This window comes from Hylobates moloch, unplaced genomic scaffold, assembly GCF_009828535.3.
Source record: "Hylobates moloch isolate HMO894 unplaced genomic scaffold, HMol_V3 SCAFFOLD_10, whole genome shotgun sequence".
In the NCBI taxonomy this organism is placed as follows: Eukaryota; Metazoa; Chordata; class Mammalia; order Primates; family Hylobatidae; genus Hylobates; species Hylobates moloch.
In genome coordinates, this window is record NW_026652285.1 from 51,364,346 (window position 1) to 51,390,343 (window position 25,998).

Consider the following 25,998-nt stretch of genomic DNA (forward strand, 5'->3'; position numbering starts at 1 on the left):
ATCTCTAACCTTACAGTTTAGAATGCTTGCAGAGTTCCTTTTGGCTCCTTAATTCCACATAGTTAGTATACCTGATTAGGATTCATTAATCATCTTTGGCTGTCCAAGGAAGTTTATGCATGTTTAGCGACTTGAGACACTGGGGCCAGCCTGGGGACACCAAGTCATTCTTTGTTACCTAAGAGTTCCATTTTGGCAATGAAAGTTAAAGTATGCTGGGATATACAGAATCAGCATAAATGTTATTACTTTAAAAATTCTTTCATCTCACTCCTCAGTTCTGCAAGCCTCCACCCAAATCCTTGGGCAGTCATCTAGGAATGGCTTTGTACTGATTTACAGGGCAATGTAATTTTTCCTCCCCACTGCCTCAGGACAATGCTGGGAGAGACTGGCTCTCAGAATGCATGGGTAGATTATTCTAGATGACATTCCAAGATTCCTTCCAGTTCTGTGAGTTTGAGAAACAAACATATGCTACCCTGTGGGCCTGGCTGTCTAACTAACTCTTCTCCCTCCACAAAATACATCCCTTCACCAACCTGCAACTTGCCACTGTCTGCCATGAACTTTTAGTGGTCGTGCAAATTCAGAGAAGTGTGACTGGATCCAGTGCAAGCTGAATGGAGGTGAATTATTTGGTGTATTCGTCCATTCTCGCACTGCTGAGAACTACCTGAGACTGGGTAATTTATAAAAAAAGAGTTTTAGTTGATGTAGAGTTCCATGGGCTATACAAGAAGCATGGCTGGGAGGCCTCAGGAAACTTAGAGTCATGGCAGAAGGCAAGGGGAAAACAAGCACGTCTTAATACGGCAAAGTGGTGGTGGGTGGTAGGGGGAAGTGCCACACACTTTTAAACCGTCAGATCTCTTGAGAACTTACTCACTAGCACGAGAAGAGCATGGGGGAAATCTGTCCCCATGATCCAATCACCTCCCACCAGGTCCCTTGCCCAATATTGGGAATTACAAATCAGCATGAGATTTAAGTGGGGACACAGAGCCAAACCATATCATTTGGTAAGCTTCCACATGCAGCTTCACTCAGCATTGAAGACACTGACCTAGAATCCTAATTGCATGGCGACATGTTAGGACTCGATGAGGCCTTCAGCCTCGGCAGAAATGACTTGTGGGAGGATGGGCCTGGAGAACCACAGGCTCTCAAAGGGTGCAGAGTGGCGTCCCAGGATCTTCAGGGGTTTTTGGTGGTCTTATGCCTATCCTCACCTCACTCTTTTAGAATTATCAACCCAGCAACAGACTGTTAGCATTTTCATTAATTTCCTTCTTCCTGCCCTGTACATTCACTCGAGAAATATTTATCAAGCACCTAATATGTTTGATGCTGGGGATACAGCAGTGAAAAAGGCAGGTGCAGTCTCAGCTTCTCTGGCAAGTTATGTTCTAGTGTGGAAATGGACAACAAACAAGTACTATTGCAGAGGCTGGTGAGTTTCCAGAGAAATAAGCAAGGGCTGAGCCAAGAGACGACCAAGAACCAGGCTAAGTGTGGTCTTGTGGGCCCATTAGGAGTCTGATGGTTGTTCTAAATGTAACGGGAAGCTGTTAGAGGGCTTTGAGCAGAGGAGCTACATAAACTACCTTACGTATGTTTTCAAAAGTTGACTGTGGTTGCAGTTTGGAGAATGGATTCTAAGGCAGTGATGTCAATGCAAGGAGCCCAGGCCCAGGAGTCTAGAAGAGATCATGGGAGCTTGGACGAGGCAGGCAGCATGGAGATAGAAGTCGATAGAGTGGAGAAAAGTTGTGAAGCAGAACAGATTGAATTTGAGGATGAGGAAAGATGAAACCTCCTTTGAAACTTTGCTGAAAGGGGTGCAGAATAATTAATAATAATAAGCAGTTTTCTGTCTCTAGGGGTGAAGACATCAACTTTGGAACAGACTTCTCTGTTTTAGCAGAATTATCACAATAGATATAGTATGTGTAACCTCATTCTTTCATTCAACAAACCTTCACTGTATTCAGTACAGTAACATGCTGTATAGGCTTAGGCTGTATCATATAGCCTAGGTGTGTGCAGGCTGTGCCATCTAGGTTTGTGTAAGCACACTCTATGATGTTCACACAACGAAGAAATCGCCCAAGGATACATTTCTCAAAACATATCCCTGTTGTTAAGCGATGCGTGACAGTATTTGTTGAATGAATGAATCTGAACGCATCTGTTGATGGTCTGGTTTGGGACTATAATTTGCTGTCTAAGTTTGAGTAGAGTTTGTGACTCCAAGGAGGTGGGCTTAAAAAAATTGTTTTTGGAGATAGTTAATTGTTGTGCCGATGAGAAGCAGCTTTTTCTTTCATTTTGATATTTCATACAAGGCGTATTCCTACGTCATTAAAAAGTCTTCACACACACCCTGCTTGGATATGCCTCAGATGCACACACCACAACATGCGGAGCCAGTCTTCCCTCCCCTCCAGCTCCCTCCCCTCCAGCCAGCTGCTCCCCTTACCCCTGCCCAGTTCGTTTTGATGGTTACAGAAATGCCTCTCATCCCCAGCAGCTTTGAATTCTTTGTATTTTTAATTAATCTTTGCTGCCTTTCTGTACAAAACATAAGCCAAACAATACAATTAAATGACAGTCATTGCTTATCTCTGAGGCAGTGTGCGTGGTTCTTTGGCGCTGGCACTCAGTTTGAAGCATGAGAAAAAGAAGAGGAAGAAGCAAGACTTTTCATATCCTGAACTGGCTTCTGCTCCCGTCATCCCTGGATTTTCTCTCTCTGTGCTTTGCCTTAGTATTTCCTCTGGCCTCATAAAGAAAAGGAAAGAACAAAACAACCCACAGACTATTAACTCTACAAAAGTCGTTCTCAAACAGCTTGGATGGTTGTCTGAAATAGGCACGTGTTGACTTTGCACAGGTGGTGAAACGAGTGGTCTGTGGCTAGTTTTCAGGCTTCCATGTGGAACCCTTCTGTGAGGCAGCCCTCATGAAGAGTGCCGATCCCAAAAATGCACACGCATATGAGCAGAGCCAGCGGGGCTGGGAGTGGAGAATACCAGTGTGTAAACACGTTACAGAGATGGTGCCAGGAGTTGTGCCCCTTTCTCTAAAAAAAAAAAAAAAAAAAAAGTTAAATAAATTCTGATGCTTTTTCTACTTTGGAATCTTTTTAGGATGTAAGAGGTAGAAGCAGTGTGCATCCCCTGTGTAATTCTGCCCACTAGTCCCCAGAGAGCATGCCTCTTAAATAACTTCTTTAGGGATTTCACTTGTGCAAAGCTTGCAGATCTTTTAAAGATCTATACTAATCTTTAAAAATAAAGCAAAATGAGGCCAGGTGCAATGGCTCATGCCTGTAATCCCAGGACTTTGTTGGACCAAGGTGGGAGGATCACTTGAGGGCAGGAATTCGAGACCATCCTGGGCAACATAGTGAGACCCCTATCTCTACAAAAAAAATATGAAGCACAATGGATAAACCTTGAAGACATGCTAAGTGAAATAAACCAGTCACACAAAAGGGCAAATTCTTTATGATTCCACTTACAGGCGGTACTTAGAGTGGTCAAATTCATACAGACAGGAAGCAGAAGGGTAGTTGCTGGAGTTGGGGAGTGGCGGGAGTTATAGTTTAATGTGTACAGAGTATCAGTGTGGGAAGATGAAAAGGTTTCTGGTGGTGGATGGTGGTGACGATTGCACAAAAATGTGACTGTACTTACTGCCACTTAACTGTACACTTGAAAATGGTGAATTTCATGTTATGCATATTTTGTCACAATAAAAAAATGAATCAAAGTAGGTAAGGAAATAAATTGAGGTAAAGAGAGTAGGATGGATATCTTCTCCTATCTGTTGGGGTCAGAATAAAGAAAGTAATAGGACGTTGACTTTTGAGTTCTTTTTGCTACATAAACTATGATTACTGCCTCTCTCCCACTTTTTTAAATTGTTTTTTGGTTTTGAGAAAGGGCCTCACTCTGTCACCCAGGCTGGAGTGCAGTGGCACAATCTTGGCTCATTGCCACCTCCGCCTCCCGGGATCAATCATTCTGTATGATTCCGCATACAAGAGGTACTTAGAGTGGTCAGATTCATAGAGACAGGAAGTAGAATGGTGGTTGCTGGAGCTGGGGGTAGCGATTCCTTGGCTCATTGCCACCTCCGCCTCCCGGGATCAATCATTCTCTATGATTCCGCATACAAGAGGTACTTAGAGTGGTCAGATTCATAGAGGCAGGAAGTAGAATGGTGGGTTGCTGGAGCTGGGGGCAGCGATTCTCCTCCCTCAGCCTCCTGAGTAGCTGGGACTATGGGTGCGAGACACCATGCAAGGCTAATTTTTGAATTTTTTTTTTTATAGTAGAGACATGGTTTCACCATGTTGGCCAGGCTGGTCTCAAACTCCGAACCTCAAGTGATCCGCCCGCCTAGGCTTCCCAAAGTGCTGGGATTATAAGTGTCAGCCACCACGCCCAGCTTCCCTTCCTCACGTTCTCTGGGAATAATGATAAGGGAAAAGGATCTTTAGCTCCAACTACAAAAAGGGCAGGAGAAATAATCTTGTCTCATTCCAAATAGATTTTCTCTCCTGCTCATGTTGCCTACTTCTCTTCGCACTCCTCTCTAAACAGGATGGCTGGATCTCATTGGGAATCGCAGCAGAGCCCAGCATCTTTCACATATAGAAGTACTCAGTGAATAATACTTGTGAAAATTGAATTTCTGCCTTTTTACAAAATATGTATTTCATAAAGAAGCTTCTTTGTACTTGCTAAATGAGAATCTACTAAGAGGGGAGGATCCCTCACACAATGCAGGGGTTCCTCTGGACTGTCTTCTTTTTTTTTTTTTTTTGAGACGGAGTCTCACTCTGTCTCCCAGGCTGGAGTGCAGTGGTGCGATCTTGGCTCACTGCAAGCTCCGCCTCCTGGGTTCATGCCATTCTCCTGCCTCAGCCTCCGAAGTAGCTGGGACCACAGGCGCCCGCCACCATGCCCAGCTAATTTTTTGTATTTTTAGTAGAGACGGGGTTTCACCGTTTTAGCCAGGATGGTCTCGATCTCCTGACCTCATGATCCACCTGCCTCTGCCTCCCAAAGTGCTGGGATTACAGGTGTGAACCACCGTGCCCGGCCTGGACTGTCTTTATAGATCAGTGCAAAATAGGCAAGAAGGACAAAATATTTTGAGATTAAATTATGTTTCCTCCTTTGCTGCTTCTTTATTCAAGCACTTAGCTGAGAGTGTTCCTTGTTGAACTGGAGGAAATTTGAGGGCAGAACACTATAAACAGTCCTTCGGAGAGTTTGTTACATGTAGGCTCAATAAGGCCTCAGATAAGCTGGAGTTTGCCCCTCAGAATATTGATCTGTACAGTGTTTTGCTGAAATTTACATTTGTAGATGTTTAAAAATGAGATGTCACATAAAAATCTGGGTTCCTGGGTTTTCTTTCAAAATGTGAAGATAGCTCAAGCAACTTCATTTGCCTACTTGGCAACAACCAGCTGGATCTGAACTTCAGCTGTTGCATTTAGGATGGCATAATAATTAGGATAATGTGAGCTGCTGTAACAAATCGCCTCTCATATTTCAGTGACATAGCACAAAAGAAGTTGATTTCTCACTTACATATGACAAGTCTGGTGCAGGTGATTCAGGGACTTGGGGCTCCCTGTTTGCTGTTTCTCCACTGTCCTTAGGGGCCAGGGAGTTTTTTGTTTTCAGCCTGTGGAATGGGAAAAAGGAAGTGGAGAAGCACACCCATTTCTCAACCGCCCTGGCCTGAAAGTGACACACATCCACTTGGCCCACATTCCACTGGGGGGACCCAGTCATGTGGCTCACCTAGATGCAAAGGGAGCTGGGAAACATGAAGCCGGTCTGAGCAGCCACTTCCTGCCACCAACCCTATCCCATGGATGGGGGGAATCATAAATGTGCAGTGGCCGCGTGCCCCTCTGCCACAAATGGACAAATGAACTCAATTTGCCACAGTTCCCACTACTTGTTTCCTATCCCTGAGTGGCCCCTGGAGGCATTTGAGTTTGTGGCTCTGGTTTAAGGTGTTTGTGGGCACAGTGTGAGGAAGAAACATGGAAAAGACAGATTTTCTCTAGACTGAAAAGGAGATTGCCCAGGGGCAGGAGGAAGACAAACAGAGGTCAGTGGGTCCTGAGGCTGAGGGTATGTGTGATTTGTGTCCCTGAAATACCGTCTTGGAAACTGCAGGACCCCTGGGAGGAATAGCTTCATGGGATGTCTTAGCAGATGAGACAATAGCCACCGCCACCCACCCCAAATTCCTGTGCCCCTAGTGGGATACAGAAGTAGTAGGGAGCTCATCAACCCAAGCAGCCACATAGCTTGGGCAGTGGAAACAACTCAGCCATATCTTTTGGGAACAGAGGACCAAATGGATGTGCCGTCCCTTCTCCCAACCCACTACATGGGACTGTGTATATCCCTGGTGTTAGGAACTAACTCCAGGAAGGATGAAGTCTGACTCCCTTAGTCTCCAGTAGATTAGCTGCTAGGGGCAGCTACTAATATATAATAACTGAGTTATTTACATGAAATAATGGATATGTGATGCTTCTTGCATGCCTGAGTTTTTGGGCTGAGATTTCTGTCTTCAATGTTGCGGTTTTCTTAATGAAGTTGCTGAGGAACGCAGGGGCCTTGTTCATTTTGCCTTTTTCTGGAAACTTTGCCCTCCAATTCCCAGATCCAGAGCAGTGCCTCTGCTCTCAGCCCCATACCGCCCACATTTTCATCAGGAAAAGCAAACAAAAGCCAAAGCCCTGTCCAGTTACAAGCCTTCTCTAAACGGGGCAGTTGGACTGTATATATTCCTGGCGCATCAATTTTACTCAGGGAAAATATTTTTACATTAAAAGAAACTAGGTTAAATTATGGCAGAGAATGCAAAATTCACAGTTTAAAAATGATGAAATTCCAGACTTCAAAGGAACTTCTTTCTTGCAGGGTAGGGGGAAGGGTTTTCTGTTTCAGAACCCCATGCGGGTCTCCACTGGAGTTCTTTTGAGAAGGACACTTCCGTGGAAAAGTTTGTGCAGCTCTGGCCCTGCGCCTGGCCTGGCTAGCGGCCACCTTCCTCTGGTTTGGGCTGCAGCGCCCTATGGGTATCGCGTTCTTGTTAATATCTCCTCACGTTTCTAAACTCACAGCTTGTCAGCGCGGGCGCAACCTGAGAGCTGTCGCAGGGTTCCAGCTCACTCGTTTCACAAAGGAGGAAATGGAGAATCAGCGACTTTAAAGGACTTGCCTGGCGGGCATCCGCGCTTCCCAGGCTATAGCTCCTCCCTGCGTCCTTGGCCACCTCCGTTCTTTAATCCTGCAGGAACTCGGGACCCACGTGCAAATACAAAGAACCGTATCCACCCACCCCCGGCCCTTCTTCATCCTGCGCTTCCAATCTTGGGGGGTCCTCTCTCTCCACTGGGGTATCTGACGCCCGTGGGGGTGCTTTGAAAAGTTTGGTAGATTAGTGACTGCTGGTTCTGGAACAAATACATCACAGCCCAAACTGGGGGCTGGTGGTGGAGAGGTGGGTGGATGGGGGCTACAAATCTGCTCGGTAACTGCCCTTTCGGCCAAGATAGAGGAGCTGAGGTCCTCTGGGGTTGGAGGACTGGAACCGGCCTGATTGAGGGCTCAAGGGGCGAAGGCAGGTTGGCAGGGGCAGCCTCTTCCCGCCGCCCACAATCCTCGGGCGAGCGCGCAGCCGAGCCGGCTCGGCTGGCTGGCGCAATCCCGCGCGCTCCTTGCATTGATCAAAAATGGGGGTTGAAACGGTAAACTCGAGGAGGAGCAACTGCTCCGACTCGGCTCAGAAGCGCGACCAATGGGGATGCGAGCTCCTTCGCGCGAGCCAATCAGCGCAGGGCCTCCGACACCACGGGCCAATGGGGCGCCGACTCGGCGCTGGAACAAGGCGGGGGTTCGGAGCCGGCTGCAGACTCTCACCGCAGCGGCCGGGAACGCCAGCCGTTCACGCGTTCGGTCCTCCTTGGCTGACTCAGCGCCCTCGCCGCCGCACCATGGACGCCCCCAGGCAGGTGGTCAACTTTGGGCCTGGTCCCGCCAAGCTGCCGCACTCAGTAAGTCCCCGTGAGCGGGCGCCGGGAGTGAGGTTCAGGCGGGAGCACGTACGCGGGTGGGTTTGCATCCCTGCGTGTGGCACTCGGATTCCCGCTCCCTGCCTTGAGTCCTCTAGGCGCTTGCATCAGCGTGCACAGCGGGATCAGCAGCTCTGGCAAGCGGGCTTCGGGAAGAATGCAGTTGGTGAGGAAGCTCGGCGAGGCGTGCCCGTGCAGCTGCCCCTGGCCCTGACTGCTGGTGCGAGGCAGTGCACGACTCAGCTGGCCGGGGCCTGCTGTCGCGCCGGTGCTACGCACCTGCAGACGCCCAGGCTGTGCCATCTCCTGGGCCGGTCCGGGGGCTGGGGCGGGGCGAAAAAGAAAAAGCTCTGATCTCTGCGTTCGCCTCGCGCAGCTGTGCGGCGAGCCCGGGCAGTGTGGAGCGGATACATGAATGGACATAGTGTGAATGAGTGATGAATGGGAATGAACCGATGACAGGTTCTGCATATTGCAGTGGATCACGTTAGCTGAAAGGGATTGCAAACTTAAAGGTCCGTCTGTGGGTGCCCCCCTGCCCCTTACACCCGTGTTTGCTTTAGCCAGCACTTAGGAACACTGCTTTTCAGAAATGTAAATTTGAAAACCTTCAGTCCAACTTTCCCCTCCTTGTCCCCCATAGAACCTACCCTTTCCTAAAGCCTTTCTCCCCACCCCCCTCCTTTTTTTAACCTGCTTGTCCCCTAAAGGCGTTCGAGTATTCGAACTCTGGTAGGCTTTGGGCTGCTTAACTCAATTCTCTGTTCATTTCATTCTGGAGTAAACCAAATGATTGAATTCTCTCCCGGGCCACAGTCAGATCTTGCTGGTGGAACTCACTCTCTGCCTTCCCAGGCCCCAGCCCGGCTCCTCCCCTCCCCCGCCAAACCCACCGTCCCCAGCCCCACCCGCAGTGAAGAAGGCAAAGTCTTCGATGTGCCTTGAGCCCATTGTCAGGCGGCTGCCGCTGCTGTTAGATTTTTATTTTTCTAACCAGGATAGAGCTGATAATATGTTGGAGCAGCACGAGGCATAGCCAAGTATTTTACAATTATCAATTGTTGAGCAGAGTAGAAATCTCCCTGGGACAGAGCCTCCTCTGTGTTGTGCTAAGAACAGAGAATCCAATTTTAAAGGGGAAAGGACTTCTTACTTTTCTAGGGGCAGCGCTCACAGTAGCTTAGAGGACAGGGCTTATTTTTTCTCAGTGGTTACAGTTCATTTTAGGCGAGATTCCCTGCTCCAGCTGTGGAGATTTCCTGTAGCCTCCTCCTCCACCCCCCATGTTTTGGAGTGTTCCCAATGTTTGTTCCCTATGTAATTCGTTATTAATTTATTACTATAATTGTAATGGCAATTGTCATCAGTAATACAATTATTTATTATTAATTTTGCTGGGAGGATTTTTGCCCTTGGATTGCATGTAACCTGGGGGGCAGGAGGGTGAGGGGGCAGGCAGATGTTGCTTTTATGTGTTTTCCTGATTTAGTTGAATAGTAAAGATTAGAGAAGCCTTCAAACTTTTTTTGACTGTAACCTACAGTGAAAAACATGTTTACAAAATGACAAAGTATACACATTCAAACAAAAATAAATGCCTTATGAAATGATGTGTAGCCTAATTACCTGTGACATACACTGTTTTGTATTCTATCCTGCACTAGTCTGTTCTGTTTCATTAAAAAAATTAGTGGTGAGCTGGGTGTGGTGGCACACGCCTATAATCCAAGAAACTCAGGAGGCTAAGGTGGGAGGATCTCTTGAGCCCAGGAGTTTGAGGCTGTAGTGAACTGTGATTGTCCCACTGCATTCCAGGCTGGGTGACAGAGCAAGACCCTGTCTGTTAACAACAACCACAAAAAAATTGGTTATGATCCACAAAAGCAATGCATTCTTCAACTGGAAAAAAAAAAACCTACTGGATTAGGGAGGTGTGATTTTTCAGTAGGAGTCCTTAAAACTCCTTGTAATTATTTTGGTTATAAAATTTTATAGAACTATTTTCAACGAATGCTGTCTATAAGAAAGATACAGTCTCAAGAACAAGTTCAAAGATTATTCACAGATAAATGTTTCTCTTTACTAAAAGAAAAGATTCACTCTATTTTATTTGATCAGTTAGTGCTAACAAGCATCCAACATTTCAGAAAACAATAACACATTCTTAGACCCAGTCATCAAGGCAGTCTTTTTTTAATCTAATTCTTTTTTTTTTTTTTTTTTTTTTTTTGAGAAGAGTCTTGCTCTGTCACGAGGCTGGAGTGCAGTGGCGTGATCTCAGCTAACTGAAACCTCCGCCTCCCGGGTTCCAGCGATTCTTCTGCCTCAGCCTCCCGAATAGCTGGGATACAGGCACCCACCACCAAGCCCAGCTAATTTTTGTATTTTTAGTAGAGACGGGGTTTCACCATGTTGGCCAAGATGGTCTCAATCTCTTGACCTTGTGATCTGCCGGCCTTGGCCTCCCAAAGTGCTGGGATTACAGGCGTGAGCCACCGCGCCCGGCCTTGTCTAATTCTTTATTGTTAAAATACTGTTTTTTGAGACAAGTTGCAATCCAGTTTAGGTTATAGCTGTGTTTTAATGATGCCCTCCTTAGCAATCATCTTAAGAAAAAAAAGCGCCTCCTATTTGTAGACCTTCTCTGGCTGGTTGCTTTTGCACTTATTTTATGTTCATTTTTAAAGCTTTGCTTTTTCTCTTTATTTTTTGTTATGGGAATCCTCACATACACAAAGATAAAAGTAGTGTAATGAACCTCCAAGGACCCATCTCTGAGACTCAACAACTATCAACATTGTGCCAGTCTTGTTGCAGCACCCTGGGACAAATCTTATTCACAGCAGGCTCTTCCTTCTTCCTGCCCACCCCACGCTTCCCAGTCTAGCACCTTAGACCAAAAGAGATTGGAAAATTGAGTTACCTGTATAATCTGGGCATAATTTTTTTATTGTTGTCCCTTTAACCCAGAACTTTATGCATTCTGTACTTTAGCTTTAGGAGGGTGGTGAATGAGATTTGTGAAGGGGACATTTTCTAGGGTATCAGTAAATTCAGGCCTTTGGAAAAAGTGTATCAACATCAGTCACATTGCCTAATTTCATGCTTACCTTGTGTGTAAGTTGCGTCATCGCTGGCATTGTGGACATGGGGAGGAAGGAGACTGGCTGTGGGTGGGGATGGATGCCTGGGGACCTCACTGTAGACCCTTCCTTGTCCCCTCCTCAGGTTTATATGTGCAGAGGGAAAGCAGTGCAGAGCATATTGAAATAACCCTATTTTCCTTTATTTTTTTCTAGGTGTTGTTAGAGATACAAAAGGAGTTATTAGACTACAAAGGAGTTGGCATTAGTGTTCTTGGTAAGATTTACTTTTGAATTCTGTGAATATCCATGTTTCAAAGGAAGCTTTTTTTTTTTTTTAGAGGCAGGGTCCTGCTCTGTCACCCAGGCTGGAGTACAGTGGCATGATCATAGTTCACTGCAGCCTCCAACTGCTGGGCTCAAGTGACCCTCCTGCCTCAGCCTTCTGAGTAGCTAGGACTATAGGTACACGTCACCACACCTGGCTAATTTTTTTTAAATGTTTAAAACATTTTTTAAAGATCCCATGAGATGGGATCTCACTTTGCTGCCCAGGCTGATCTGAAATTCGTGGCCTCAAGCAATCCTCCCACATTGGCCTCCCAAAGTTTTGGGATTACAGGCTTGAGCCACTGAGCCCTGGCTCAAAGGGAACTAATTTAAATGCATCAAATATAGAATTACAGGGCCTATAGGGTCTTCCTATAGGCCTTTATAGATACATTTTTAAACTTTAATAGCTTGGGTTGTGTGTCTGACAGAAACCATTTTGAAAATAGCATAAATGCTGGTGAGAGGTTCTGACATCTCAGCTTACCCTGTCATAATTGGTTTTTGCTAATTATAGGATTTAGGATCGGAAGATACTGTATATTTGCATAACAGTGCCTCTAAACATTTATAATATTGCTTTACATTCAATTTACAGTTTTTATTGTACTTAAATACAACCTCATTAAAGTTTAAAAGTACATAAGCCTTTTATGAAGACCTCGAACATTGATAATCTTATTAAGTTTCCCCTGTATTTTTTGAGAAGAGGACCTCTGCATTCTAAAACTTATTTTCTTTTATTTTTGGTGGTTCTGAAGACTGCATGGTATTAAGAGACCACAGGGTTAACTGTATTGCTTATTTCTGTTAAATTTTGTTCCTGTTGGTTTGGGACATATACTTAGATTTCTGTGAAGTGAGATCACAGCATGGAATTTTGTGCTCTAGACCTAAAGGGCAACTATTGCACATGGATTCCTATTTGTGAGAAAGAGATGGTAAGAAGAATCACAGAGAGCATCACAGAGTGATGAATTAATAAATAGCTTGCTCAATGAATGTACCACTTGAAAAATCCTCCTGCCATGACTATCAAGCTAAAATGTTTGCAATTTGAAAATCAGTTTGGATGGTCCCCTAAACTAAGTGAGCCTTGGCCCACAATTTGAATGCAGAATAACTCAAATTTCCCTGTATTGTTGTTTACTTGCAAATTTCATAGGTATTTCCATTCATTTGGTTTTGAGCTGGAATTTTTAATATTGTTGTTTATCTTTCACAGAAATGAGTCACAGGTCATCAGATTTTGCCAAGATTATTAACAACACAGAGAATCTTGTGCGGGAATTGCTGTAAGTTTAAAAAAGACCAAATCATGTGACTTTTGTTAGATACTTCCTAAACCTAGATGTCTTCCAATATTTTCTACACTCTATTGTTTGTTCAGAATATTTCATAATTTAAAATAATCCTTTTAAGATTCTCTCCAATTCACTATTAGTACCTAATGCTTTTTACTCGTTCCCCATCCTGTGTTTGTACGTTTTTGTTTTTATTTTATGTGATATTTCCAAAGATTTGAAATCATTGTATCTAGGAAAGATTTTTCAGCACTGTGGCAGTTAAACTGGTGTGAAAGAGATGTAAATAACAAAGAAATGGTCATCTTTGTCAGCATAATTGACTATAAACTAGTTCAGGTGTTCTCGAAGTTTGAGTCTTATACCATCTGTCAGAGTCACTTGGTTAGGGGGAATATTAAAAAATTCAAGTGGGGCCGGGCAAGGTGGCTCATGCCTGTGATCCCAGCACTTTGGGAGGCCGAGGCGGGTGGATCATGAGATCAGGAGATCAAGACCATGCTGGCTACCACAGTGAAACCCCGTCTAAAAATACAAAAAAAGAAAAAATTAGCTGGGCATGGTGGCGCATACCTGTAGTCCCAGCTATTCGGGAGGCTGAGGCAGGAGAATCGCTTGAACCAGGTAGGTGGAGTTTGCAGTGAGCCGAGACCGTGCCACTGCACTCCAGCTTAGGTGACAAAGCAAGACTCCGTCTCAAAAAAAAAAAAAAAAAAAGTGGCGGGCACCACTTAGTCCTGCTGAATCAGAATCTCTGGAGAGACTTTATTTTTAACAGGCTCTTTGGGTAATTTTAAGAGTTCTGAACTGTAGGAACTGCTGCTTAGACGAAGTCTCCTGGGTTATCTGTACTGCCTTTCCTATCCAGAGAATACCTTATTCTTAAATAGATTGCTATTTAAAGGAGAGATTTTTATACATTATATAAACACATTCACATAAACCTACGAATATAGCAAGTTTGAAAGCACACCATTTTTTTTTTCCTGCTCACAGAAATAATGCACATTTATGGTAGGAAAAACACTGTAGCTCACAACTAAACTGGAATTAACTTTAACCCCACTAATCAGGGATAATCACTAATATGTTAGGACCCATTCTTGCATTATTACATTAATAAAATTGGAATTATACTGATTATTTCAAGTTTTCTTTTTCAAATTGCTTGATAAAATGATTCAGATGGGGCAGGCTTGGTGATATTTCTGTGCGGAGCCGTAGACGCTAATCGCAATGTGAATGTTCAGAGCTGGTAGCCATCCGCTTGGTTTCTCTCGTCCATTGGCCTGCAGAGTATCATGTCACATTCACAGGACAATCCTGTCCTTCATGGAGTGGGTATTTGGAACATTAGCCTGGGAGAGATGGCATTTGACCATATGGCTATGAACTTCCTCTGATTGAGGTCCCAGTTCAATTTAAGGGCCTATCTTTTCTTCTCCTAACCTGGTTCCTACCTTGTATACCTGTATGTAGACCTCGGCCTGGTTTCTTTCCATCTAATTCTTGGCCTTGTTAACTGCCCTGCATCTAAATAATGTGAACCTGGAACTCTGTCTTGGGTTATCAGTCTTCCCAGCTGCTAAGAGCCTCATGGCTAGAGTCTCCTAAGACCTGCTGGTTGCTTGCTATCCTACTAAGCACTGAATGTAGGTCATGCATCTTTCAGGACAAGATATTTACACTCCTACCACCCCATTCCGCAAGACCCTGCCACATTGCCCTGCCCTTTATTAATTTACCTCTATATCTTTGCTGGAGCTCTGTTCCCTGGCCATCTGGCTTCTGTACACCTATTCCCAGGCTCTGACCTGACTCAAAGGCTTGGCTCCAGTTTCCATGGCCTTGTCCTTTTGGAGCTGGGCTTATTTCTACTGCCTGTAGCCATTCTCATCATTATCTTAATTTTTCATCCTGGAGTCAAAGAATTTTGCTTTTTATTTTGATGTATAATAGATATATGATTTCATGGCTAGGCCTAAAACGTTATCAAAACCCCCTGCCCAACATCCACCTGATTCACAGCATGGTGCATAACACAGGATTATTGGTTGCAAGTTTTAGGACTCCCAACTCACTGGCTTAAGTAAAAAAGAAATGTATTGTCTCACCTAACAGATAAATGCAGGAGGATTTAGGTGCTTCTAAATGATTGCAGAAAGGTGATTTTCCCCCATCTTCTGGCTCTGCTTTCTTATGTGTTCTCTTCACTGGGTGGCCACCATTGGTTGCAGGATTAGCTCCTACAAGTTTCTTCTTTCCCTCAATAGAAACAGCTTTCCTTACCCAGAAGTTTGAGTAAAGGTCTGAGTACCAAATTCCATTGGCCAGCTTGGGGCAGGTGCTCATCCCCTTGAGCCAGGGTTGACCACAGTTGAACCATGTCGACTGAGAGTGGCAGAAGAGTAATTTCCTAAAGGAACATCAGGCTGTTGTCACTAGGAAGAGGAGGAAGAGCCTCAGGTCAAACAGTAACCCTAGGCTTTCAACAGTCTCCAGTAAATAGTTGTCCAAGGATTGCATAAATAAATGAGTGAATTAGGGAAGACAAAGTCGTATTGGAACATTACCATATTTCTTGTAGTAAATCCACCCAAGGTAAAGCACTTGGTAGAGCATCACTTGTTCTCAATCTTTGACCACATGAGTTTATGTATTTACTGTTACCTGTGCTTCTGCCCAGAGCCGTTCCAGACAACTATAAGGTGATTTTTTTGCAAGGAGGTGGGTCCGGCCAGTTCAGTGCTGTACCCTTAAACCTGATTGGCTTGAAAGCAGGAAGGTGTGCAGACTATGTGGTGACAGGAGCTTGGTCAGCTAAGGCCGCAGAAGAAGCCAAGAAGTTTGGGACTATAAATATCGTTCACCCTAAACTTGGGAGTTATACAAGTAAGTTCTGGGAGCTGAGCTGGGTGGTGACATGCTGAATGGTGGGTTACCCCGACCCAGGGCAATCTGTAGTTTTCAATTATTTTCTCCCCTTGACAGTTGTTAGTTCATTACCATTTAGATTGGGTGGCTGTACTAGCTAAGACTAGAGCCTATGCATACTCTTACTTTATTTTATTTTCTATTTTTTTCTAGACAGAGTTTTGCTCTGTCACCCAGGCTGGAGTGCAGTGGCGCAACCTCCACCTCCCAGGTTCAGGCGATTCTCCTGCCTCAGCCTCCCGAGTAGCTGGGATTACAGGTGCCCGCCACCACGTCTGGCTAATTTTTGTATTTTTAGTAGAGACAGAGTTTAACTGTGTTGGCCAGGCTGCTCTTGAACTCCTGACCTCAGGTGATCCGCCTGCCTCAACATCCCAAAGTGCTGGGATTACAGGCGTGAGCCACTGAGCCTGGCCTATGCATACTCTTCTTGCAGAAGCTAGTCAGTAGTTAGTAGTAGTTTTTCAGCTAATTAGCTGAAAAAGTCCAGGGGCTGGTTTGGCTTTAGATATGGCTTGATCAGGGACCCCAACAATGTCTCCAGGACCTCGTGGCTCCACAGACAGAAAAAGCTGTCCCTTTCTTGAAAGGTGGCTGCAGCTGCTCCTGACCTTATATTCTCCCAAGTTTCAATGCCTTTATGGAGCATTCCCAGTAATGGTCTTATGTCCTGTGCCCCATTCTGAATCAGTCCCTGTGGCCATGCCTGAGTTGCATTCTACCTCTGGGCTGTGGGTTTCATTGGCTCCCCTGAACTACATTGGCTGAGAGTGGGTGAGGGCTGGGGTTCCCAGAAGAAGCTACTAGTCCATCAGTGGATGTAGGATAGATAGATACTGGGTGACAAGTAAAAACTCAGATATCTCCCATGCCTTTTGAAAAAACTTACTTTATTTTCTTTTGTTGAGACAGAGTCTTTCTATGTTGCCCAGGTTGGAGTACAGTGGCTCTTCACAGGCACGATCATAGCACACTGCAGCCTCCAGCTCCTGGGCTCAAGTGATCCTCCCACCTTAGCCTCCTAAATATCTGGGACTATGGGCACATACCACCATGCCCACCTTCCCATGCCATTTTTAAAGATGATTTGTTCCCAATAAAAGTCGAAAGGTTGGATCACTCATCCTCTCAGGATGTTGGTAACGATGGTAACAAAGGATGAGGCTGGGAGGGTGCTTTCACTTGTGCAATGCTTTGGAGTCAGTTAGTCTTTCCCTGCCAGGGGAGGCCTGTCAGTCTCCTGGTTGACTCCCATCTATGTAAGGAAAGAGGAGAGTGAAAAGTACAAAGTCTCAAACTTGTCTTCTGTGATAGAAATTCCAGATCCAAGCACCTGGAACCTCAACCCAGATGCCTCCTACGTGTATTATTGCGCAAATGAGACGGTGCATGGTGTGGAGTTTGACTTTATACCTGATGTCAAGGGAGCAGTACTGGTTTGTGACATGTCCTCAAACTTCCTGTCCAAGCCAGTGGATGTTTCCAAGGTAGAGTATAAAAGGCAGGGTGGGGGGAGCCCACTGATTCAGTTTCTGCAGGGACATCTTAATATATACAAGAGCGGGAAGAACCATGGGTGTTTGGGGCCTGCAGAACCCTTGAGCCAGGGCAGCTGCCAGTGAGCAGGCTGCCAGGTGCGAATTCCCAGCTGTTGCAGTGCCTGAGTCCTGCTGTTCCCAGCCTCGTGGTGATGTTTGCCTCACAGGGTCCCACTCGAGTCCTTGGGGAACTACCTGCTTTTGAGAGTGGTTCTTAGAAACTTGTTTGGTCAACAGACGAGGAAAGACTTGTCTTCAAGAGCAGATGCAGATTATCCCGAGCCCAGGGGACCTATGTGAGGGAGCTTCCCTTTGCCTGGTACCCACCTCCAAAAGTATCAACAGGATACCGTTTTATGAGTGGCTCGCCAAGGCAGGGCAGTGGGACCAGCGCTCTAGCTACATGCCCCAGGGGGCGATGCGGGTAAAGAATCTAAGAACAATAGTATTAAAAAAAAAAATTAAAAGCTTATTAATTTGGTCAAAAAAAAAAAGAATCTAAGAACAACAGTTGAACTGACTGAATGGTATTCTGCGTTTTTAATTGGGATAAAATATACTTATAATAAATTTTACCATTTAATATAAAATGTACCATTTTAACCATTTTTAAGTATAGTGTTCAGTGGCATTGAGAACATTCACACTGTTGTGCAGGCATCACCACCATCCATTTCCAGAACTTTTACATCTTCCCAAATGAAAGTCTGTACATTAAACACTAACTCCCTCTCTTCCCACCCTCCAGGCCCTGGCAGCTTCCATTCTACTTTCTGTCTCTGTGAATTCGACTTCTCTAGGTACCTCCCAGAAGTGAATCATGTACTATTTGTCCTTTTGTGTCTGGCTTACTGCACTTAGCAGAATGTCTTCAAGGTTCATCCATGTTGTAGTGTGTGTCAGAACTTCCTTTCTTTTTTAAGGCTGAATAGTAATTGTTTAGAGATACTGTATTTGGTTTATGGTTTGCTTTTTATTATCGCCAGGCACTGGCAATTTTAAATAACTATAAATTACTTTCCCCCACCCCCCAACTTCCTGCCGACGCTCAATTTTCCTAAGGGTTTCATGGAGAGAGGCATGGGACAGGGTTCCGTATCTTGCACAACAGAATTACCTAAAGTACCTTTAAGTCTCTGTTTTCTATAATTTCTTCTCCCTCAGGCAGCTTGTCCCATCCCTTCTCTTTGTCATAGCAGTCCCTTTCTCAGCACCTTCTGACTGTTCTTTTATACAGATGTAAATAGATTAAAAAATCTGTTTCAGCCAGGTGCAGTGGCTCAGGCCTGTAATCCCAGCACTTTGGGAGGCTGAGGAGGGTGGGTCATGAGATCGGGAGTTCAAGACCAGCCTGGCCAACATGGTGAAACCCCGTCTCTACTAAAAATACAAAAATTCGCTGGGCATGGTGGTGCACGCTGTAATCCCAGCTACTCGGCAGCTGAGGCAGGAGAATTGCTTGAACCGGGGAGGCGGAGGTTGCAGTGAGCCGAGATCGCACCACTGCACTCCAGCCTGGGTGCCAGAGCAAGACTCCATCTCAAAAGAAAAAAAAAAAAAGTTTCTTCTCTTGGTTACCAGGGAGAGTTAGAGGCCCCACTTTAAAGACTGATTTAGGGGTAGAAAGGAGGTATGCAGAGCGAATGTGAGTATGTGCCAGGACTTTGCAGTGATGGGCTTGGGTTAGCCCCATCCAGGTGAGGACCAGGCCGACGGATCATCCTTAGGCTTTGGAACTCTGAGTATGGGTTTGCTGCCACATGGAGATTGCTTTAGAGTATGAACTGCTCCCTACACAGGATAGAGTCATTTCCTTAAAAAAACTGTGCTTTGGGAAGAGTTGGGAAGTTTGCATACATGTATGAAAAATGGCCAACTCCTTCTTAAACAGCATGTCTTTCTCTTTTTAAGTTTGGTGTGATTTTTGCTGGTGCCCAGAAGAATGTTGGCTCTGCTGGGGTCACCGTGGTGATTGTCCGTGATGACCTGCTGGGATTTGCCCTCCAAGAGTGCCCCTCGGTCCTGGAATACAAGGTGCAGGCTGGAAACAGCTCCTTGTACAACACGCCTCCATGTTTCAGGTAACTCTGGGAGTCAGTCTTGTGGACCCAGGGAGGGGTCTCACTATTTTTCGTCAAAGCAGAGGTTACATTTTAAAGTAAAGCACGTAAGTCTGGGCGCGGTGGCTCACGCCTGTAATCCTAGCAATTTGGGAGGCCGAGGTGGATGGACCACTTGAGGTCAGGAGCTAGAGACCAGCCTGACCAACATGATGAAACCCTGTCTCTACCAAAAATACAAAATTATCCAGGCGTGGTGGCACATGCCTATAATCCCAGCTACTAAGGAGGCTGAGGCAGGAGAATCGCTTGAACCGGGGAGGCGGAGGTTGCAGTGAGCTGAGATGGCACCATTGCACTCCAGCCTGGGCGACAGAGGGAGACTCCATCTCAAAATAAACAAACAAACAAACAAATAATAAATAAAATAAAGTAAAGCATGTTTCCAGGAGCTGGTGACCAAATGCCCCAGATATCCTATCAGATTCTCTGCCCAGCTCACTTCTCCCTCTGCACCCTCTACCGTTTGATCAGCTTTTCCTCTTGCTCTTTTTTGGGGATGTTTTTTGTTTAGTCTTGTAATCCAGGACCCGGTGGTTCACCATTAACCCAAAAGCTCTCTATACATGAGGTGCTGTGGCCTGCATCTGAAACAGCCAGTGCGGCTTTGGAGAAGAACTTTCAAAGGCTGGGCTTCCCCTGCCTTCATTTCTTTCTCTGCTGGGCCTGCGGGAAGCTGGCTGCCTGACAGAGAACATACTGGCTTAAATACCTTTCTGGGTTTTTTTGTTTGTTTGTTTTTTGAGACGGAGTCTCGCTCTGTCACCAGGCTGGAGTGCAGTGGCACGATCTCAGCTCACTGCAACCTCCACCTCCCAGGTTCAAGTGATTCTCCTGCCTCAGCCTCCAGAGTAGCTGGGATTACAGGCACGTGCCACCAGGCCCAGCTAATTTTTGTATTTTTAGTAGAGACGGGCTTTCACCATGTTGGCCAGGCTGCTCTTGAACTCCTGACCTCAGGTGATCCGCCAGCTTTGGCCTCCTAAAGCGTTGGGATTACAGGCGTGAGCCACCACAACCAGCCAACATCTTTCTGTTTTTTAGACTAATCTGAAGGGGTCCTTTTAGCCTGGCTCTCATTTGCTGAGTGGGAGCTGTGTTGCAGCACTTCAGGAAGAGCGAGGTTGCCCTGCCTCAGGATCCTGTAACTCCCAAACTTGGGTATTTTGAGAAAATCTTCATGACTCTTAAGACTTACAATTGCCTAAGACAGTCTAGAATTTACTAGCTGTGTGACCTTAGGCAAGTCACTTAACATGTCTGTGTAGTAGGTTCTAGAAGTGATAATAGTACCCCTTTCATTGGGTTGCTGTGAAGATTAAATGAGTTGAGATATGCATATATTTTATTTATATATATACATATTTATATGCATGTGGGTGTATATATATACATATAAATAAACATATATATATATATATAAACATTTTAAATTTTCCACTGAGTACCTGGCACTTGGTGATTGATAAATATTAGCTGCTATATTATTATTGTTGTTTTGAGTTCTCAGAGCCTCAGCAGGAGCAGACACAAGGGAAGAGCTGGAGTTTGTAGATTTATCTTTCCAGGGCCACTATAATGCAGGACCATGATGCTTTATGTATATGATTGTTTAATCCTCCCGACCACCCTAGTAGGTAGCCAGTGTTATGATCATGATTCCCATTTTGCAAGTGAGGAAGCCGAGGTCATATTTTAGGAAGTGGCTTGGCTGGGGTGTGAACCCAGGCCGTCTGACTCTAGATACTGGGTATGTACGTTCTGCCATTATTGCTCTCTCTTCATCAGCAAAAGGATGAGTGTGGATTTGTGTGTGTTTGCAGGATTCTGCCTTAGGAGAATAGGTCACTGTTGGAGTCCAGCTCTTCCCTCAACAGGATTTTCCTGTCTTGGTGGAAGTTCTCTTAAAGGAGCGTAGGAAAGAGGGGGCTCAGGCTGGTGCAGTTAGTGGTTCCATCTGGGCCAGGATTTTGTCAGAGCTTCCCCTCCTCCAGGTGCTGCTTAGGGAAAATGTCTTCTACATAATTTACTATAGAAAGGAAAGAATTTTTAAAATTTTTTTTAAGATGGAATCTTGCTTTGTCACCCAGGCTGGAGTGCAGTGGCACGATCTCGGCTCTCTACAACCTCCGCCTCCCGGGTTCAAGCAATTCTCCTGTCTCAGCCTCCTGAGTAGCTGGGACTACAAGTGCCCACCACCACGCCCGGCTACTTTTCATATTTTTAGTAGAGACAGGGTTCCACCATGTTGGCCAGGCTGCTCTCAAACTCCTGACCTCAGGTGAACCACCTGCCTCGGCCTCCCAAAGTGTTGGGATTACAGGCGTGAGCTACTGCCGGAATTTTTTTCAGTGTCAGAATTCTGGTGAAAATTCCACTGGATTTCTGCTTGGTCACACGATGCAGAGCAGCAGCTCCTCACATTGTGTCTCCCACTTTCTTCAGGGGCGTGTTCTGGGATGCACTCTCCTGGTCACCTCTAAACCCTACTGTCTTTCACCTTGGTTGAAATGTTTCTAAAATTCATGGTAGGGATGGGGGTGGGGCTGAGTCCTACCTCTCACTCACCCGTCTTACCTCTGGGGAAGCACCAGTGGTCACTGGCCCACTGGGACACAAGAACTGGGCAGGCTGAGCGGTGAGGTGCAGTTGGGGACCTCAAGTCCTAGCCTCCTGGAGAAGGGGCCGAGATGCCAGGCTGCACATGGCAGGTGGAGGTAGAGGAGGTTGTCCTTACCTGTTTGGAGATGGGGCCAGGGCCTGCCTTGCAGCTAGAGGAGGCTTTCAGAGGAGACCAAGACCATCACCCATTTCAGAAGTGAGAAGGTGGGAGGGGGCAGGGAAAGAGTGCTGTTCCTGAACTGTCCCACAGCCTGTAGGCCAGCAAGTTGTGATCAGGGTACAGCTTGGGGCAGGGCAGACAGTTACTCCCTGGTACCTTCTCCAAGGGTTACCTTGAAGAGCATTTTTTAAAAAAGGAATGAACACGGCCGGGCACGGTGGCTCACGCCTGTAATCCAGCACTTTGGGAGGCCGAGGCAGGCGGATCACGAGTTCAGGAGATCGAGACCATCCTGGCTAACATGGTGAAACCCCGTCTCTACTAAAAAATACAAAAAATTAGCCAGGCGTGGAGGCGGGTGCCTGTGGTCCCAGCTACTCGGGAGGCTGAGGCAGGAGAATGGCGTGAACCCGGGAGGCGGAGCTTGCAGCGAGCCGAGATTGCGCCACTGCACTCCAGCCTGGGCGACAGAGTGAGACTCCGTCTAAAAAAAAAAAAAGAAATGAACAGATTAACACATGGTGTTTGTTAATATTAGGGGCAGAGACCACTAGGGGAACAGTGAGAAAGCAGGCCAGTCTTTCTAATGGGAGATGAAGATGGCTGGAGTCAGACCTGGAGACACAGAAAGTTGTCGTAGAAGAGAGTTTCCCATATGGGGACTCCCCTACCACCTCCTGTGCGGGCCTTGGCCTGACCTTGACCAGTGGTTGGGCTCCTCTGGCCCACTAGGGGTGGGGATGTGGGGTAGGGGGAGGGCAGGAACTCCCCTTCCAGAGCTTTCCTGCCTGAGGAAGGACAGAGCCAGAAACAAGGGCAGAAAAGGGGCCAAGTTTCTCCCCTAGACAGATCAGAACAGTGATCATTGAGACCATCTCAGGGCCAGTCAGGATTGTTAATAATATGATGAGAATTTATAAATAGAGAAGATGAAAGATACCAAAGTAATGTATTCTGACTCCAAGGTGCTCTCTGGAAGTTGCTTTGCTTTCTTTTTACCCCATAGGAAAAAAAAAAATGTTCTATCTAATTCTGTGTGATTGAAGATTAACCATAAATCTATGACTTTAAATGGATTTCATTTGCAGTACTTAAAAATGCAAGTTTAGGCCAGGCATGGTGGCTCATGCCTGTAATCCCAGCACTTTGGGAGGCCAAGGCGGGTAGATCACAAGGTCAGGAGATCGAGACCAGCCGGACCAACATGGTGAAACCCCATCTCTACTAAAAATACAAGAAGTAGCCGGGCATGGAGGTGGGCACCTGTAGTCCCAGCTACTCAGGAGGCTGAGGCAGGAGAGAATCCCTTGAACCCGGGAGGCAGAGGTTGCAGTGAGCCGAGATCATGCCAGTGCACTCCAGCTTGGGTGACAGAGTGAGACTCTATCTCAAACAAAAACAAAACAAAACAAAAAGCATGCAAGGTTGGAAAATCATTGCTCACCCAGTGAGAACAAGCTGCAAATGGAGACGTCAAGATGTGTGCAAAATCCCCTCCCCATTCCGTGATGTGAGGCTGATGGGGTACCTGGAGCCCTTCAGAACTTTGTATCACATAGTAGAGTTCTTGAAAAGGCCTCACTTTTGAAAAGATGCCATTTTTTTTTTTTTTCCCCCCCCAGAGTCTAATGACCATAGGCCCTGGGAACTTTGATTTAATTGTGCTGGATAAAACTGCCTTCAAATCATTGCTCCGTAGCCCTGAGTGATGAACTGGAGTGGAATAAAGAACACGCTGCTCTTCTCTTTAACCCTTCAGTAGAACATACTAACCCCAATTAGTGGATAGAGAAAAAGATCCCTAAACTTCCCTTCTGACTGCACAAAATATTTTTTACTTACCATGACTAACTGAATACACAAGCATACATTTGTTTTAGCTGCAGTATGAGGTGAAGTAACTGATAAAAATACAAAACAAATAGACCATTAATTTTAGGCCGCCTGTTAAAAGAATGGGAACAGGCCGGGTGCGGTGGCTCACGTCTGTAATCCCAGCACTTTGGGAGGTCGAGGCGGGTGGATCACCTGAGGTCAGGAGTTGGAGACCACCCTGACCAACATGGACAAACCCCGTCTCTACTAAAAATACAAAAATTAGCCAGGCATGGTGGCACATGCCTGTAATCCAAGCTACTTGGAAGGCTGAAGCAGGAGAATCGCTTGAATCCAGGAGGCAGAAGTTGCGTGAGCCAAGATTGCGCCATTGCACTCCAGCCTGGGCAACAAGAGCAAAACTCCATCTCAAAAATAATAATAACAATAAATAAATAAAAGAATGGGAGCATGCAAATTAAGTCTGTGGGCCTGTTTGGAAGGCTTCACTGGTCCCATCCCACTACCTTCTCCCAGTGGGATGGGGATGCCTGGAATCCTGGAATTCACAGAGGGGTGTGTAGTGGAGCCAGTTTGGGGAGCTTTCCTCTGGGAAAAGTGCTGAATTCAGTGGCTACATTCACCGATTCCTGAGAAAACTGTGCCATAACATCAACTTCAGAACCTCGTCTGCAGAGTTGGAGTCTTAGAACAGCCAGGGAGTTTTCCAGGGGATTTTCTGGTGTCCTTTTCTAAGCCCTGGTGCACAGGGACTATTTTGTATTGCTTTAAAAAATTTTTAACAGTAACATACTCTTAGGCTGGGTGTGGTGGCTCACGCCTGTAATCGCAGCACTTCAGGAGGCTGAGGCGGGCAGATCACCTGAGGTCAGGAGTTCGAGACCAGCCTGGCCAACATGGTGAAACCCTGTCTCTACTAAAAATACACAAATTAGCCGGGCGTGGTAGCGTGTACCTGTAATCCCAGCTACTCTGGAAGCTGAGGCGGGAGATCACTTGAACCTGGGAGGCGGAGGTTGCAGTGAGCTGAGATCGTGCCACTGCACTCCAGCCGGGGTGACAGCAAAACTCTGCCTCAAAAAACAAACCAACAAAGAAACGAACAAACAGTAACAAACTCTTAGCAAACACTTGCAAGTGGGCAGAGTCACCAAGATAGCCACTATTCACTGCTCGCTTTGTATCCTAACAGACCCTTAACTGGGCTTATGCAAATATACAGTCATATATTTAATCATGCAAATGGAACTTGAACTTTACCATACAAACTGTTCTGTGAATTCTATTTTTCCATTCCATAATATACCATGGGCATTCTGCTATGTCAGCTCAAATGCCTATTTTTATTTTTTACTTTTAAATTTTATTTTTGTTAGAGACCGGGTCTTGCCCTGTTGCCCAGGCTGGAGTGCAGCAGTGTGATGATAGCTCTCAGAAACCGCAAACTCCTGGACTCAAGTGATCCTCCCACCTCAGCCTCCTAAGTAGCTAGGACTACAGGCAAGTGCCACTATGCCTGGCTACATTAAAAAAAAAAAAAAATTATGGTGACGGGGTCTCAATATGTTGTCCAGGCTGGTCTCAAACTCCTGGCCTCAAGCTATCCTCCCACACTGGCCTCGCAAAGTGTTGGGATTACAGGCATGAGCCACCACACCTGGCCCTTTTTTGTTTTAAAATATATATGGTGTCCTGTAGAATGGACATACCTCGATTTATTTAATCATTTAATAGGCAGAGTTAGGAACCCTATCCTATGTGTTTGCAGGTGGCATTTTAGAAATGAAGGCATAAAGCTGTTAAAAATGTCACACTGGTAGTGGGAAGAATTGAGACCACACTGTAAGCTGTGTAAGCATTTTAGAGCCCTTGTGTTTTCAAGATTTTAGATGGTATGGGAGTTGAGAAACATGAGTTAATAAAGAACTGGAAGCCGCGCGGGTCTTGTG

At 45.8% G+C, this 25,998-nt stretch overlaps 1 protein-coding gene across 2 annotated transcripts in view; it reads left to right on the forward strand.

The window, feature by feature from the left end:
• Positions 1 to 25,998, forward strand: part of PSAT1 (phosphoserine aminotransferase 1) — a 56,775-nt gene that overhangs the window by 15,323 nt on the left and 15,454 nt on the right. The window contains exons 1-6 of one of the 2 annotated variants that reach the window (XM_032164354.2): positions 7,951 to 8,104; positions 11,422 to 11,482; positions 12,761 to 12,830; positions 15,526 to 15,731; positions 17,088 to 17,260; positions 19,223 to 19,392. In XM_032164354.2, the coding sequence (XP_032020245.2) occupies positions 8,045 to 8,104; positions 11,422 to 11,482; positions 12,761 to 12,830; positions 15,526 to 15,731; positions 17,088 to 17,260; positions 19,223 to 19,392 (740 nt within the window). In that variant the 5' untranslated portion in view covers positions 7,951 to 8,044. Of the gene's footprint in view, positions 1 to 7,950; positions 8,105 to 11,421; positions 11,483 to 12,760; positions 12,831 to 15,525; positions 15,732 to 17,087; positions 17,261 to 19,222; positions 19,393 to 25,998 lie in introns of those variants that run through there. The other variant, XM_032164355.2, reaches the window with a different exon arrangement.